The 16,255-nt window shown below is 36.2% G+C and overlaps 1 protein-coding gene across 1 annotated transcript in view; it reads left to right on the plus strand.

The window, feature by feature from the left end:
* The window catches only part of LOC115213855 (disks large homolog 5), a 186,609-nt gene that overhangs the window by 170,340 nt on the left and 14 nt on the right, over positions 1-16,255 (plus strand). Inside the window, exons 22-26 of the mRNA XM_029782794.2 lie at positions 2,777-2,878; positions 6,426-6,553; positions 9,151-9,260; positions 12,082-12,191; positions 16,108-16,255. The exon at positions 16,108-16,255 is cut by the window's right edge and continues 14 nt beyond it. Coding sequence (XP_029638654.1) covers positions 2,777-2,878; positions 6,426-6,553; positions 9,151-9,260; positions 12,082-12,191; positions 16,108-16,187 — 530 coding nt within the window. The 3' untranslated portion in view covers positions 16,188-16,255. The remainder of the gene's footprint in view (positions 1-2,776; positions 2,879-6,425; positions 6,554-9,150; positions 9,261-12,081; positions 12,192-16,107) is intronic.

Consider the following 16,255-nt stretch of genomic DNA (forward strand, 5'->3'; position numbering starts at 1 on the left):
GGTTAAAGGCCACTAGATCCCATTGGATTGACTCCAAAATTTACAGGACATGTAAAATGGCGTGAGGATGTGAGTGGGCTAGGTTAGAAATCCCCATCTTAAAAGGTGTCGTTGCTAGGGCCAAAAACGCACTTTGACAAGTCTACTCTCATTCTTTTATGTGTCTGTCTTCCTCCATCATTCATTTTCTTTCCTCCCTTCCTTTCACTTTCTATCTATAACGTCGTTTCACAGCGTCTACCTCCCTTCCCTTCACTTTCTCTTTATAACGTTGTTTCACAGCGTCCTATATCTCCCCCTCCCCGCCTTTGACAGCGCTTTCACACTCTCTCTTTACGTCTGTCTGCATTCGTAGAGAGAATTATCATCACCACCACCAACACACAATCATGAGAACAAATATTATGAATCAGATATTTATTGGGTTAATTTATATATGTGTGTGTGTGTGTTCTATATATATATATATATAATTTGTATACATAATGCATACACACACACACACATATATATAATGCGTATATATGTACATATATATATATATACATATATATATATATATATATATAATGTGTGCATTATGTGGTCGGTTGAGCTGAAAATATGCACACCTATGTTAAAAGGGCTGGCGAGTTTGCATGGCAACTATTTTTTTCCTCAAATGAAAGGCATGACCTCTAGGACAAAATTCTTCGTCTTATAAAATGTGGCCCGAGTAGACCCGAATGAAGTCGGGTTATATTAACCAAAATGTGAAAGGGGTCTGAATGGGGCTGGAAGGGGATTAAAATTTACAGGAGCATGTGTTTAGGAATTTTCTTTTACATCAAGTTCAAAATTTTACGCCAGCCGTTAAACTGCCACTATGTTACTGTCCGTCATTAAGAAATGACAGCCATGGTGACCTTAATATCTTCAGCTTCTATCCCTTCAAACTTTGGTTTCCAATATTTTTTTATTTTCATTGAGCTCGCAAGTTCGTCTGTCCCTTTTAAATGTTAGCGTTTTGCTGTCTGCCTTGAAGCAGACCTTTCCGTTGTCACTGCCTGATATTTATGATTGATCTTTCAAAATATTTTATTTCTCAACTTACTCAAGATCTTTTGTTGTTTATAAATGGGAGAGAGATAGATAAAGATAGAGAGTAATAGAAAGCGAGGGAGAGTCCGAGAGAAAGGAAGAGTAAGAGAGTGGGAAAGTGAGAGAGAAACAAAGAGGGAGAATGTGGTGATAAAAAACAGAAAGGAAGCAACAACCAGACTCTTACCTGCGCGTAGAGCGGGTCATCTTAAGCTAGTTTATTATATATTTTCTGTTTATCACTGTGATGCTGTGTAGTCATAGACAAAAATTTTTATTCCAGTGTTAAGAGATAATTGTAATAATGGAGGTTATGTAAGGATAAAAGCACTAGAATATCCAGCTCCAAATTGCAGGCATATGATGAAATTAGCCAATTTTTATGGTGTCTTTGTAGTGGAATGTCTGGTTAGCACAAGTGTTAAGATGACAGTTTAAAACCAATATTTAAAATTTGTGTATGCATGCATGCCTGTGTGTGTCATTATCATTATCGTTTAACTTCCATCTTCCATGCTGGCATGGATTGGACAGTTTGACAGTTGGTAAACATGGGGACTGCACCAGGCTCCTTTGTGCTTTGGTATGGCTTTTACAGCTTGATGCCCTTCCCAATGTTAACCACTTCACAGAGTGGACTAGGTGCTTTTTATGTGGTGCCTGCACCAGCCAAATCACATATGCACACACATATTTTCAAGGAGAAGGTTGACAGTAACTTCAAAGTTTCATCTTGCTTAACTTCATCAGACAGCTAGGTAAAGGTGAGCAAGCCAAAATTTTGAAGTCACTATCAAATTTTTCTTTGTAAAAGTTTAATAAACATGTACTCTATGAAAAAGTATTGAGTAATCTTTCAGTTCAATGCTAAGATGTTTATATATATAGCTTGATATACAAACAAAATGTATGCATGAATGAATGGATGATGTGCTCAACTGAATGTCTTATGCTCAAAAACCTGTTGAAATATGAAGAACTTGTTTCATGTTGTTTGAACACCAAGGGGAGTAAAGACACATTAATCATTCATTGACAGGTTAAATTTAGCGACTGTCCCCAATTGATTAGCTATCAAAACAAATTTCGTTTACTTAATAAATGCAATATGCAGAGGATAATATTATCCAGTTAATAGAATGCTGACCTGTAACCCATATACACTTTAGTTTACTAATTGCATTTATAATCAGTGTTAACATTCTCAAATATTGAGTTCCTCAGTGTAGCCTTTGCTATGAGATGCAGTTTATATTTACTGTGTGTACTTTTTATGTTCATAAAATGAGAACAATAGCATTGTAAAGATAAGGAATAGGTAGCTTTATTTATATTTGAAAGTTTTTTTATTAGATACATGAAAATATGTAATTTTGTATATATGTAGTTAAGAATCAAACTTCTTAACCACAGAAAAATAAAAATATAAACTGACCATTTCATGACTTCAAGAATTTTAAAAAAACATTAGAATAAATATTACACTTTGTTGTCAACAAAATCCAGAAAGCTGCACATACAGGCTTGAAAGGCAGCAAGTTACAAACTCCTAGTTAAGAGCAAATTTGAAAAGTTAGTTTCAGCATTGTCTACATAAACTCTCAGATGTTTGTTTTGTTTGAGAATTATGCTGTTTTTCAAAATTATGTTTCTATTTTTAGGCTCAACTACTAAAATGTAATGCTTTCATTTTTAGGCTCAGGTATTCGTCCTGTTATTTTGCTTGCTCCTTTAGCTGAACCTTTGATCAACAAGTTAACTGCAGAGTCCCCTGATAAGTTTTGCAAGTGTGATATCAGTAAGTTAAATATTGAAATAATATTTAAACCTAATATTCAATTGTTTTAAATATGTTGTTCATTTTTTAATTGTTTTACTTTTCAAACCTAACTTAACATATAGACAAGATTTTTTTTCTTTAAAACATGATTGAGCTGGTGAACTGGCAGAATCATTAGCATGATGGGTAAAATACTGAGCAGTATTTCATCTGTATTTTCGTTCTGAATTCAAATTCCACTGAGGTCAACTTTGCCTTTCATCCTTTTGGGGTTGATAAAACAAGTACTAGTCAAGCACTGGGGTTGATGTGCTCCTCACCCCAAATTACTGGCCTTATGCCAAAATTTGAAATCATTACTTAAAATGTGATGAACTTTTTGATAATGAATAATTGTAGTGGTAAAACTTCTGCACTCATCATTGTCAATACTTATTTTTATGAATCTATGTGGTTTTGTGTACATTATCATCATATTAACATCCACTTTTCCATCCTTGCATTCATCAGTCAGAATTAGTTGAGGCAGATGTTTTTACAACTGGATGCTCCTTACCTTTTTCAAGTGATATAATCTTTTTCTAATTACCAGATGTCACAGGAGAGAAATGTGTCCGCACACATGATGGTGCACTTGCTTTTAATGATTCTGAAATGAAAGAGGCTTGGAGAAGTCATTATGAAAAACTGCTGAATGTGGAGAATGAATGGGAGGAGGAGAGCCTGCCAAATGTTGACCCAGTAGAGGGACCAGCTATCCGAATAGACAGCTCCCTGGTAGATAAAGCAATTAAGGGTATGAAGCCAGGAAAAATCCCCAGCCCATCAGGAATCACTGCTGAGATGCTTAAAATATCAGGTAGTTCATGATGGAGTTATACCCAATGACTGGTGTCGCAGCACCATAGTCAACTGCTACAAGGGTAAAGGTGATGTTCTAGATAGAAATAACTACAGGGGTATCAGACTGTTGGATCAGGTGATGAAGGTCATGGAGAGGGTCATAGCCCATCTCATTAGGGAGAGAGTCTGCTTAGATGAGATGCAGTTCAGTTTTGTGCCAGGTAGAAGCACCACTGATTCTATATTCCTGGTTCGACAACTGCAGGAGAAATACCTAGCTAAAGATAAACCCCTATACTTAGCTTTTGTGGACTTGGAGAAAGCCTTTGACAGGGTCCTCCGATCCATTATCTGGTGGGCAATGCGGAAACTGGGGATTGACAAATGGTTAATAAGGGCTGTACAGGCCCTATACAGAGAGGCCTTTAGTAAGGTTACAATTGGCAATGAGTATAGTGAAGAATTCCTGGTCTGGTACAAGTAGGGGTCCACCAAGGATCAGCCCTCAGTCCCCTTTAATTCATCATAGTCCTCCAGGCAATAACAAAGGAATTCAAGATGGGTTGCCCCTGGGAGCTCCTCTATGCTGATGACCTGGCCCTCAAAGCAGAATCACTACCAGAACTAGAGAAGAAATTTCAAGTCGGGAAGCAAGGTTTAGAATCAAAAGGCCTTAGAGTCAATATAGCAAAGACCAAACTTCTAGTAAGTAGGAAGGCGAACTTATCACACATCCCCTCAAGTAGGTGGCCTGCTCAATCTGTAGAAAAGGTGTAGGTAGAAACTCCGTAAGATGTACCCAGTGTAAGCTATGGACACATAAGAGGTACAGCAACATCAAAGGGAAATTAACTGACAAGATAGCTTTCATGTGCGGCAGATGCACAGGGGCAATAAACACCACAGATGCTCAGAAAACAGATTCCATCACACTCCAAGGGGAGAAACTAGAAGTAGTTGATAGCTTCCATTACCTAGGTGACCAAGTTAATAGTGGGGGTGGATGCTCAGAGAGTGTTACCACTAGAATAAGAATAGCCTGGGCAAAGAGTAGAAAGCTTCTACCCCTACTGGTGACAAAGGGTCTCTCGCTTAGAGTGAAAGGTAGATTGTATGATGCATGTGTGCGAACTGCCATGCTTTATAGCAGTGAAATATGGGCCATGACTGCGGAAAACATGCATAGGCTTGAAAGAAATGAAGCTAGCATGATCTGCTAGATGTGTAATGTCAGTGCCCATGCATGACAGAGTGTAAGTGCCTTGAGAGAAATGCTGGACATAAGAAGCATCGGATGTGGCATGCAAGAGAGATGTTTGTGCTGGTATGGTCATGTACTATGGATGTATGAGGAGGGATGTGTTGAAGGAATCTGGGGTAGAGGTAGACCCAGGAAGATATGGGATGAGGTGGTGAAGCATGACCTTTGAACATTATGCCTCACAGGCAATGACGAAAGACTGAGATCTCTGGAGATATGCTGTGACTAGTTTGTTCATGGCTGTATCCTATACCAGTTTCTCATAAACCAGTCCCACCCCATTCAAAAGTAACTTGAATCGTGGGGCGACCAGCTGTACTTGAGGAGACCTATTGAGTCAAGTACACCAACAATCAAAATGAAAATCAAATGGAAATTGTGGTTGTGATACCCGTGCCGGCAGCATGTAAAAAGCACCATCTGAATGTGGCCGATGCCAGCGCCACCTCAACTGGCTTCCATGCCAGTGGCATGTAAAAGACACCAACCAATCGTGGCCACTGCTACCCTCCATTCACCCTGTGCTGGTGGCACGTAAAAAGCACCCACTACACTCACGGAGTAGTTGGCATTAGGAAGGGCATCCAGCTGTAGAAACTCTGCCAGATCAGACTGGAGCCTGGTGCAGCCTCCTGGCTTCCCAGGCCCCAGTCGGACCGTCCAATCCATTCTTGCATGGAAAACGGACATTAAACAATGATGACGATGATGTTTTCATAGAAGAGTAGAACTGCATAACACTGGTTGTATGATGGTGCTACTCATTTACATGTAACATTACAAAGTCTTGTCTTAATATTGTCAAGACAAGGAGGGACACATATGTACCACAGGTTTGTTAGTGTCCATATATGAAATTAGCACACACTGTTTTGGTTGGCCCATGTTTATAGTAGAGGACAGATGCACAAGCTACCATGTAATGAGACTAAACATCATCATCATCATTTAACATCCACTTTCCATGCTGGCATGGGTTGGATAGTTGGCCAGGATCCAGCAAACTGCAAGACCACATTGTGCTTGTGTCAATTTTGTCATGGTTTCTATGGCTGGACGCCTATCCTAATGCCAACCACTTTACAGCATATATTGGGTGCTTTTTTGTCATGGCATCAGCACTAGTGAGATCATCAAGCAGCTCATGAGTCTAACCTCACTTTTAAATGAGAGGAAGTAGAGCAAAAGGTGATTTTATGCTTAAAGACTAGAGGTTATATATAAAATAAAAATGAAGAAATTCTTGCAATGCGAATAAATGAGCCTTACAATATGGAGTGGCTGTTTTGGCATTTCTTTCTCACCATTTTATTGGGTAATGCATTTTCCATTTTATCAGACATGGCTACAAAGCATTTGCATGACTCATTCTAATATATTTCTTAATAAATCCAAGAATTACACTTATTCTTTATATTCTTATCTGGCATTTAACATCAACACTTTCTATTTTCATTGTAGCTACATTGGAAAATAATGCCCAGAATATAGAGAAGGGACAAGCTGAAGGCTTTATTTTAGAATGTTACAAAAGAGAAAACTATTGTGAATGTTATACTGTATCATCTGTTAAAAGAATCTGTGATAAGGTATGTCTATTCTTCAAAACACTATTGACAAGTCTTCTCCTTTGTATGGGACTATGACAATGGAGCATTAATCTCGTATAGCAATTGTTAAATGTTCAACTTATTGTATTAGTCTCATATAACTGGTCGATTTAATATTGTGACAGTTGTCACTTTGTTTCAGTTGTTAGATTTTGTCCTTGAATACACTCTCATTAACTTTGTTTTTTTTCATAGCTGGTTTATAAATCAGTTTAATGTTCTATTTTTGTTGTTGTTGTTGTTCTTCTTCTTCTTCTTCTTCTCCTCCTCCTTCTCCTCCTCCTCCTTAAGAAGAAAAATAGCAAGCTGGCAGAATTGTTAGTAGTATTTCGTCTGTTGCTATGTTCTGAGTGCAAATTCTGCTGAGGTCAACTTTGCTTTTCATCCTTTCAAGGTTGATAAAATAAGAACCAGTCAAGTGCTGGGGTCAATGAAATAAGTACCAGTCAAGTGCTGGGGTTGATGTAACTGACCGAGTCCCCTCCCCTAAAATTTCAAGCCTTGTGCCTTTAGTAAATTGCTGGCCTTATGCCAAAATTTCAAATCATTATTATTATAGACAGCCGAATTATTAGCACAGCAAAATACTTGGTAGCCTTTCATCGTTTTGGGAGCAATAAACTAAGTATCAGTCGAGCACAGTCATTGTAATTTCGTAGCACCCTCCCCCAAAATTTCAGGCTTTATGTCTGTAGTAGAAAGAATTAATATTAACAATGATTTTTATTATTATTACGTTTAAATATTTGTTGTGCAAGATTTATTATTATTATTATTAAGGCAGTGAGCTGGCAGAATCGTTAGCACACTGGATGAAATGCTTAGCAGTATTTCGCCCATTGCTGCATTCTGAGTTCAAATTCCACCGAGGTTGACTTTGCCTTTCATTGTTTTGGGCCGATAAATTAAGTACCAGTGAAATACTAGGGTTAATGTAATCAACTCATCCCCTCCCTAAAATGGCTGCCCTTGAAGTAAAATTTGAAACTATTATTATTATTATTATTATTGAGTATTATTATTATTATTATTATTATTATTATTATTATTATCATTATTATTATCATCATTATTATTGTTATCATCATTATTAAGGCAGTAAGCTGGCAGAATCATTGGCACGCTGGGTGAAATGCTTAGTGGTATTTCATCTTCCGCTATGTTCTGAGTTCTAATTCTGTCAAGGTCACCTTTACCTTCCGTCCTTTTGAGGTCAATAACTTAAGTACCAGTGAAACACTGGGGTCGATGTGCCTTTAGTAGAAATGGTTATTAGTATTATTACTATTATTATTATATAAGGTGGCATGTTGGCAGAATTTCTTTCAACTCGTTACATTCTGACTTCAAATGCCACCAAGGTCAACTTCACCTTTCATCATTTAGAAGTTGATAAAATAAAGCACCAATGAAGTACTGGTTGTTGTTATCAGCTATCCCCCTCCCCCCAGAACTGCTGGCCTTGTGCCATAACTAAAAAGAACTGTTGTTGTTATCTGATAAAATTAGTAGAAGTTAGATACCAAAGGTCTCTTTTATCAATTGAACCTTGCATCTACAAATATAATTTTTTTACCTATTTTAAAAATCCTTGTTTTTATCTCCTCAGTGCAGGCATGGTTGTGTGGTCTAAGAAGTTCACTTTCCAACTACATGTAGGCAATACTCTATGTGGGTCTTAGTTGATCTTTGAAGAACTAATCAGTATTTGAAATATTTTCTTACACAAAAGAGAATTGTAATGTTATTATCAGTCCAAATATGTTTGAGGCACATTTGAACTGGTGAACAAGCTTCTCACTGCATTTTGTCATGGAAACTATATCATGTTTGTTGACAAACGGTGTGTATACACCTATATCAGCTCGCAACACTGTCTACCCAAACCATGAGATGCAAGCATTTTGGAGTAGTTATCTCCTCTTCGGTCACAGACACCAAGCTGTGAGCTGATTAAAGAGGCTAATTCTTTTATGCTTTTCCAGTTGCCATATGGTAACTGGCAGCGCTGTGTGGTGGCTCACCATGAGTAAATTATGGAGTGGGAGTGCTAAGCAAGGATAAGTAAAATTGTTATGTTATTATCAGCCTAAATATGCTTGAGGCATGTTCGAACCAGTGAACAAGTTGCTGTTTTGTCACAGAAAATATATCCTGTTTGTTGACAAATGATGTAGACACCATTTGTCAACAAACAGGATATATTTTCTGTGACAAAATGCAGTGAGTAGCTTGTTCCTTGGTTCAAATATGCCTCAGGCATATTTGGATTGATAATAACATTACAATTTTACTTTTCACTGCTTAGAGCTCACCCTCTGTAACAAAGGAAAATGTCTAGTCATTTAGATATCATTTTGGCAATCTTGTGTATATGTAAGGTTGCCATGAGAAATCGTCAGAAATTTTGAGACCAAATGTTTGTAGTAACTTTGAAGACTTTACTTGAGTGTTGTTCATGAAAGGGTCAGGTACCACTTCTCAGTAAGTCTACCATAGAATTTCCTTCCCATTTGAGTCTACGATTTTGTTGTCATCTACCAACAGTGATGCATGTTATTGTTTTCCTTTGCTAGAATTGCCATTGTTTGCTGAATGTAAGTCCAGAAGCTATTGACCGGCTTCACCGGCAGCAAATATTCCCAATTGTTTTGTTAGTAAAACAGAAAACACCCAAGCAAATAAGGTATGTTTGTATTCTTCACTTGGTAATTTTTAAAAAATATCAATTCAGCTCTTTTGATATTAACTCACCTGAGATCATCTGTGGTTCTATGATTAATTCTTTTTGTTTAAAGTGATCTATATTTAAAATTTTCCTCAAAATTTCATGTTAATTTATGTCCCAAACACCAGCTTAATAATGAGTTATTTTACTAAATTCTTCATTATTTTCAAAATCAATTGAAACAAAGGCATTGTATATCAGTACAAATATGGTAACAAAAGAGTTAAAATTTTGCTTTCAATGAATCATTCTCAAGAAACCAGAATTTTGCAATATTATTTTATTCACTTACTTTTACATGTTTATCACCTTCAAAGCATTCTCCATTTGAAGCAATGCATCAGCCCAGACACATTTTCTACTGTTTGAAGTAGTCCAAGAACTCTTGCGTAGTGATGCCTTTTAACACCTCCATTGAATTTCTTTCCTTCACCTCTTCCACATCATCATCATCATCATCCGTTTTCCATGCTAGCATAGGTTGGACGGTTCTACTGGGGTCTGTGAAGCCAGAAGGCTTCATCAGGCCCAGTCAAATCTGGCAGTGTTTCTACGGTTGGATGCCCTTCCTAACGCCAACCACTCCGTGAGTGTAGTGGGTGCTTTTTACGTGCCACCCGCACTGGTGCCAGACAGAGCTGGCAAACGGCCACAAACGGATGGTGCTTTTTATGTGCCACCGGCACGAGGCCAGTCAGGGCGGCTCTGGCTACGGTCGCGAAACGGAAGGTTCTCTTACATGCCACCGGCACTGGTAACACATCTGCAATTTCCTTACTCTTAAGGACTTTTTTCATTCAGGGGAACAAAAAAAGTCACAGGAAGGAAGATTAGGTGAATATGGAGTGTGGGTAAGCGGTGTCATGCCATTTTTGGTCAAAAACTGTCTCACACTCAAGATGCTGTGTGCAAGCACATTATCATGACGCAACCACCACTCTCCACTTTGTCACAGGTTGTGGCATTTTCCTGTCACCGCGTCTCGCAAACACTTCAGAACTTCCACGTAAAATGTTTGGTTAATAGTTTGACTGGGAGGAACAAATTCTGTGTGGACAATCCCTTTCACATCGATGAAACAAATCAGCATCGTCTTGGCATTGGACTTCACTTGATGCACTTTTTTGGGGCGTGGTTTCATTGAATGCTTCCATTGATTTAATTACTGCTTTGTTTTCAGGCCATAGCACCAGCTTTCCTCATCAGTGATGACCTTCAAAAAAGGGTCTAGATCAACTTCCAACTATTCTTTCAGTTTATGTTGTGCATTCAAATGTGACTGCTCTTGATTTTCCATGAGCAAGCGGGGCACAAATTCTGCTGCAATTTTCTTTTCATACCCATTTCCCTGCTCAAAATTTGTTGGCAGGACCTCCAGAATACACCAATCATATCAAAAAGTTTGTCAGTTGTTTGGCAATGGTCCTCCAAGATCAGTTCATGAATTTTCATGATGTTTTCATTCATTTGGGTGGTTGACAGTCACCCTGAACAAGGTTGGTCTTAAAGCAACAAGTAACCATTCCTAAAGCATGGAAACCACTCTTAAACTTGTGTTTTGCTCATGACAGCATCCTTGTAAGTTGCCTGAAGCATGACAACAGTTTCGGCCACCGTTTTCCCCAGCAGAAAACAGAATTTCAAAGAAGCACACTGTTCCTTCATTTCAGCTATTGCAAAAATTGATGAACTGGGGAGAAGCACTGCAAGACAATGATGCACCATGTGGCAGCACAACCATACTTGATAACACTGGTCAGCAGACTGATGCCTGAGGGTTGCATCAGGTGGTTTCTAGTAACAGAAGTCTGAATTACAACTAGCTTACCCCGCAGAGAATGTTTCCAATTACTTTGGGGTATCCCCTTGTAAATGCCTCTAACTTTTCTAGATGGGACAGATCGATGTGGTTGATGTTCACCTTTAACATCTATAGATCAACACAGATAGAAGAGGAATACTAAAGAGTTACATGTCTGAAGAAGAAGCTCACTGTTGTCAGGTTAGATATGGTAGGAGAGACAGAGTTAGGATGATGAAAGGAGAATTGGGAGCACTTAGTGGAAATAGTTTTCAAGAAACTAGTTCTTAGGAATAGAAACTAAAATGCTACAGTATGTCATTAATCTCAATATTACTTGAAGCAAAGGCAGTGCATTTGAACAGAAATATAGTAAAAAAAAAGAGTTAATAATCTTGTAGCCTCAATATGTGACTCCATTGCAACATACATAAGTATATTCACTGATACATAGATGTACACATGTAGAGATATTGTTGTAGCAATACAGATTATGGGACTGCAGAATGTTCTGTTCAAAGAAACAATACAAATGTCAGCAGTAAGGCTTGTAATTACAATCATGTAGAAAGTAGGCCAGGATCTTCCTTTCAACCTGGGATGCCATTTTCATTCACAGGTTGACAGAAAATTAATTTGCCTCTTGTCCCTGTATGCAGTTGCTAGCAAATTCCTTTCTGCTGTTGAATTATTTCACCTGTTTTTTTTTTATATCCAGCAGCATCTTTTCCCTACTTGCGACTACTGTAGCACATATGTTGCCACAGCTTCTAAATCAACCACATGTTTGACTGAAGTGAAAAATCAGTCAAAAAATAATGTCCTTTTTCCTCATATGAATATTGAACCCACAGCAGTACTCAGTTCTGGTTTCATAAATCTTCTAAACTTTGAAGTCTTTTATTGTTTTATTTACATTCTGTATAATGATTATATTCGTGTATGTGTGTAATGTATGTGTATATGTTTCTTTTACAGAGAAGTTCGAGATGTCCAGTTTTGGACAGAAAAAATTAGTAACAAAAATTCAAAAGAACGTTTTGAACAATTCCAAAAAATAGAACATGATTACCGGCATTTTATAACAGGTGAGACTCCATCATTACTTCTTTAACATAATTCCTTTTCTGTCTCCCATATATGATTTGAAAATCTGTTTTAAAAAAAAACAAACATTGTAGATATAGTTGTATATCTCATATCTTACACCTATATTATCAAAGTTTCAATTATTTGACTGTAGCCATATTGCCCTTAAAAGTTTAGTTGGTTATGTTATTCCCTATACCTATTTCATACAGTCTCATACTTATCTGTTGAACCACTAATTATGGGACAAGTTGGTGGAAACACATACATATAGCCATATGTATCTATGTATGATATGTATATATTTATGTAGGTGTGTGTATTAAACTTTTACAAGGAAAAGATTGGCAATGACTTCAAAAATAATTTTGGCTTGCTCCTTCATCAGACTCTACATGCACTCTACAAAATATATTGAGTACTCTTTCAGTTTGATACTAAATTGTTTTTATAAAGAACTTGATATAAAGCAAACAACATATAAGAAACTAAATTTTGTTGTAGTGATTGTTATACTATTATTCTTGCTATTATTGGCAGGGACACAATGACGAAATCACTGCTGCTGGTGTCAACTTCGACTTTCATCCTTTCACAGTCAATAAAATAAGTACTAGTTGCATTACGGGGTTGATATGATTGACTATCCTATTCCCCAAAATTTCAAGCCTTGTGCCTATAGTAGAAAGGATTATAACGAGAGAGAAGATATTTTCTAAAAATAAACATGTGCCAGCATAGTTCTGTGCATGTCATATATATATATATATATATATATACATATTTATATGTATGTATATATATATATATATATATGTGTGTGTGTGTATATATATATATGTATATATATATGTATATATATAATATCCACATATACATATAAAACTGCACAGGGTTACCTAACAATTTTTCTACATTTTCCCTTGTTTCTCTTTGGACTTTCTGCTCTCCGACGAATATCTATGCTTAAAATGTTAACACATCTCTCCTTTCACTCAGCGTTAAATTCATGTATTGCTTGTGCACATCTTCATGTTCCTTTTTTTTATTTATTTCAATTATGTGTTCTTTGAATTGACTATTCAGTCTACTTATGCGTGCCTTTCCTTCATTGGACACTAAACTCTGCTTGCGAAGACTTGTTGAGGGAAATGAATCGGAATCAAAATCGATGACTGGCACCCATGCTAGTGGAGCGCTAACAGTACCATACAAGTGAGATTGTTGCCAGAGCAACAAGCTGCCCTCCATGCCGATGGCACATTAAAAATCACCATTTGAGCGTGATCGTTCCTGCGTCGCCTTACTAGCACCTGTGCTGGTGGCACATGAAAAACATTCCAAGCAAGGTCATTGCCAGTGCCACTGGACTGGCTCCTGTGCAGGTGGCACATAAGAAGCACCATATGCGTGTAGCCGTTAGCGGTACTGCATGACTGGCCCTCATGCCAGTGGTACATAAAATCACATACTACACTCTCGGAGTGGTTGGCATTAGGAAGGGCATCCAGCTGTAGAAACTCTGCCAGATCAGATTGGAGTCTGGTGCAGCCATCTGGTTCGCCAGACCTCAGTCAAATCGTCCACCTCATGCTAACATGGAAAGCGGACGTTAAACGATGATGATGTATATATATATGTAAATGTATGTATATATATGTAAATATATGTGTATATGTGTATGTATATGTGTATATATATATATAGGTATGTATATATATATATATGTATATGTGTATATATATATATAGGTATGTATATATGTATATGTGTATATATATGTATATATGTATATGTGTATATATATATATATATATGTATATATATATATATATATCCTTTTCCTTTTCCTTGTTTCAGTCATTTTGACTGCGGCCATGCTGGAGCACCGCCTTTTTTAGTCGAGCAAATCGACCCCGGGACTTATTCTTTTGGTAAGCCCAGTACTTATTCTATCGGTCTCTTTTGCCGAACCGCTAAGTAACGGGAACGTAAACACACCAGCATCGGTTGTCAAGCAATGCTAAGAGGACAGACACAGACACACAAACACACACACACACATATATATATATATATATATACATATATACGACGGGATTCTTTCAGTTTCCGTCTACCAAATCCTCTCACAAGGCATTGGTCGGCCCGGGGCTATAGCAGAAGACACTTGCCCAAGGTGCCACGCAGTGGGACTGAACCCGGAACCATGTGGTTGGTATGTATATATATATGTATATATATATGTGTGTATATATATAATTCAGCAGGACTTAAACGACATGCAAAGGTACATGAAGCCCAGTTGCAACTACAGCCGGCTATTACCAGTAAAGGTTTTAGGTGACAGTTTTGTACAAGACATTGTAGATCTTTAGCTGGGCTAAAAAGTCAAATTCGATCACAGCACCAGTAACAGTTAAGCTTCGTGCAATGGCCATACTCGATAACGAGGGGGCAGCCATAATGTATGTATGTCTATATATATATATGTATTATATATATATATATATATATATATATATATATATATATATACATATATATATATATATATAAGTATATGTATATATATATGTATATGTATATATATTATATGTATATATATATGTATGTATATGTATATATATATTATATGTATGTATATGTATATATTTATATGTATGTATATGTATATATATTTATATGTATGTATATATATATTTATATGTATGTATATGTATATATATATTTATATGTATGTATATGTATATATATTTATATGTATGTATATGTATATATATATATATGTATGTATATGTATATATATTTATATGTATGTATATGTATATATATTTATATGTATGTATATGTATATATATTTATATGTATGTATATATATATATATATGTGTATATATATGTATATGTATGTATATATATATATATATATATATATATACTTTATTTAAAGCAGCAGAAAATTCAACAAAACCTGTTACTCTGAGTTTCCCGTTGCCATTCATTGGACAGTTTTTGCTAGCAAATTTACTACCTGCGGATAAAAGTTAATTAGTTAGGACAGTTTTTGTCCGATGAACGGCAACGGGAAACTCAGAGTAACAGGTTTTGTTGAATTACTCTACCACTGGTATTTGAGTACTCTTTTTTCCACCTTGTTTCACATTTATGTGTTTACTCTGGTATATATATATATATGTATGTATATGTATATATACATGTATATGTATATATACATGTATATATATGTATATGAATCCTATGTCCCTAAAGAAACTATTCAGTTCACCTTGATTATCTCACTTCCATTTCTTAATATATAATTAGTCTAAGATATCTTTACAAAATATATTTAACCAAATAGGAATGAATATACCATACCGGTTTTAGTTTAACAGCCATAAATGTTAAAAAACTTCATTGCAAACTTAGAATTAAATTCTTCTTTTTTATAATATTCTCCAATACTAAGTAGTATTAATCCTATGTCCCTAGGGAAGCTATTTGGTTCATCTTGATTATCTTACTCCCATTTCTTAATATATAATTAACCTAAGATATTTTTACCTAACTAATTAACTTTTATCCACAGGTAGTAAATTTTATTCCCATTAGATCCTATATTTTAATTCATTAATATCAACTCACTATCCATGGAATTTGAATAATTTACTCTTTTAAATTACCTCTCTTCTTATTATAAAATATCGCCTTCTACTAAACCTATGAATATCTTCCTTCTTTGATTTTCCCTCTGCCATCTTTCTTAGTATATATTTTGACCCCTAATATGTTCACTTGATTAATAAGGCTTTTTCCCCCAGTTAATAAGTACTATGCCTACTCATAATAAGTGATTGTCTCTTTCTCCAAACTTGAATAAATTTTAGATTTATATTTTTTCCTTTATTCTAAGGTGTCAAAATACTTGGAACTTATAGACCAACTGTTGTGATGATGTGCATAGGGTTTGTAAGGTCTCTGCATTCTCTGTGAATGTTATTGTGACCATTTGACATTGACCTAGTTCTCCTAATCTGTTCATCAAATAGTAGTAGTTGGCA

Source organism: Octopus sinensis, linkage group LG7, assembly GCF_006345805.1.
Source record: "Octopus sinensis linkage group LG7, ASM634580v1, whole genome shotgun sequence".
NCBI classification, from domain to species: domain Eukaryota; kingdom Metazoa; phylum Mollusca; class Cephalopoda; order Octopoda; family Octopodidae; genus Octopus; species Octopus sinensis.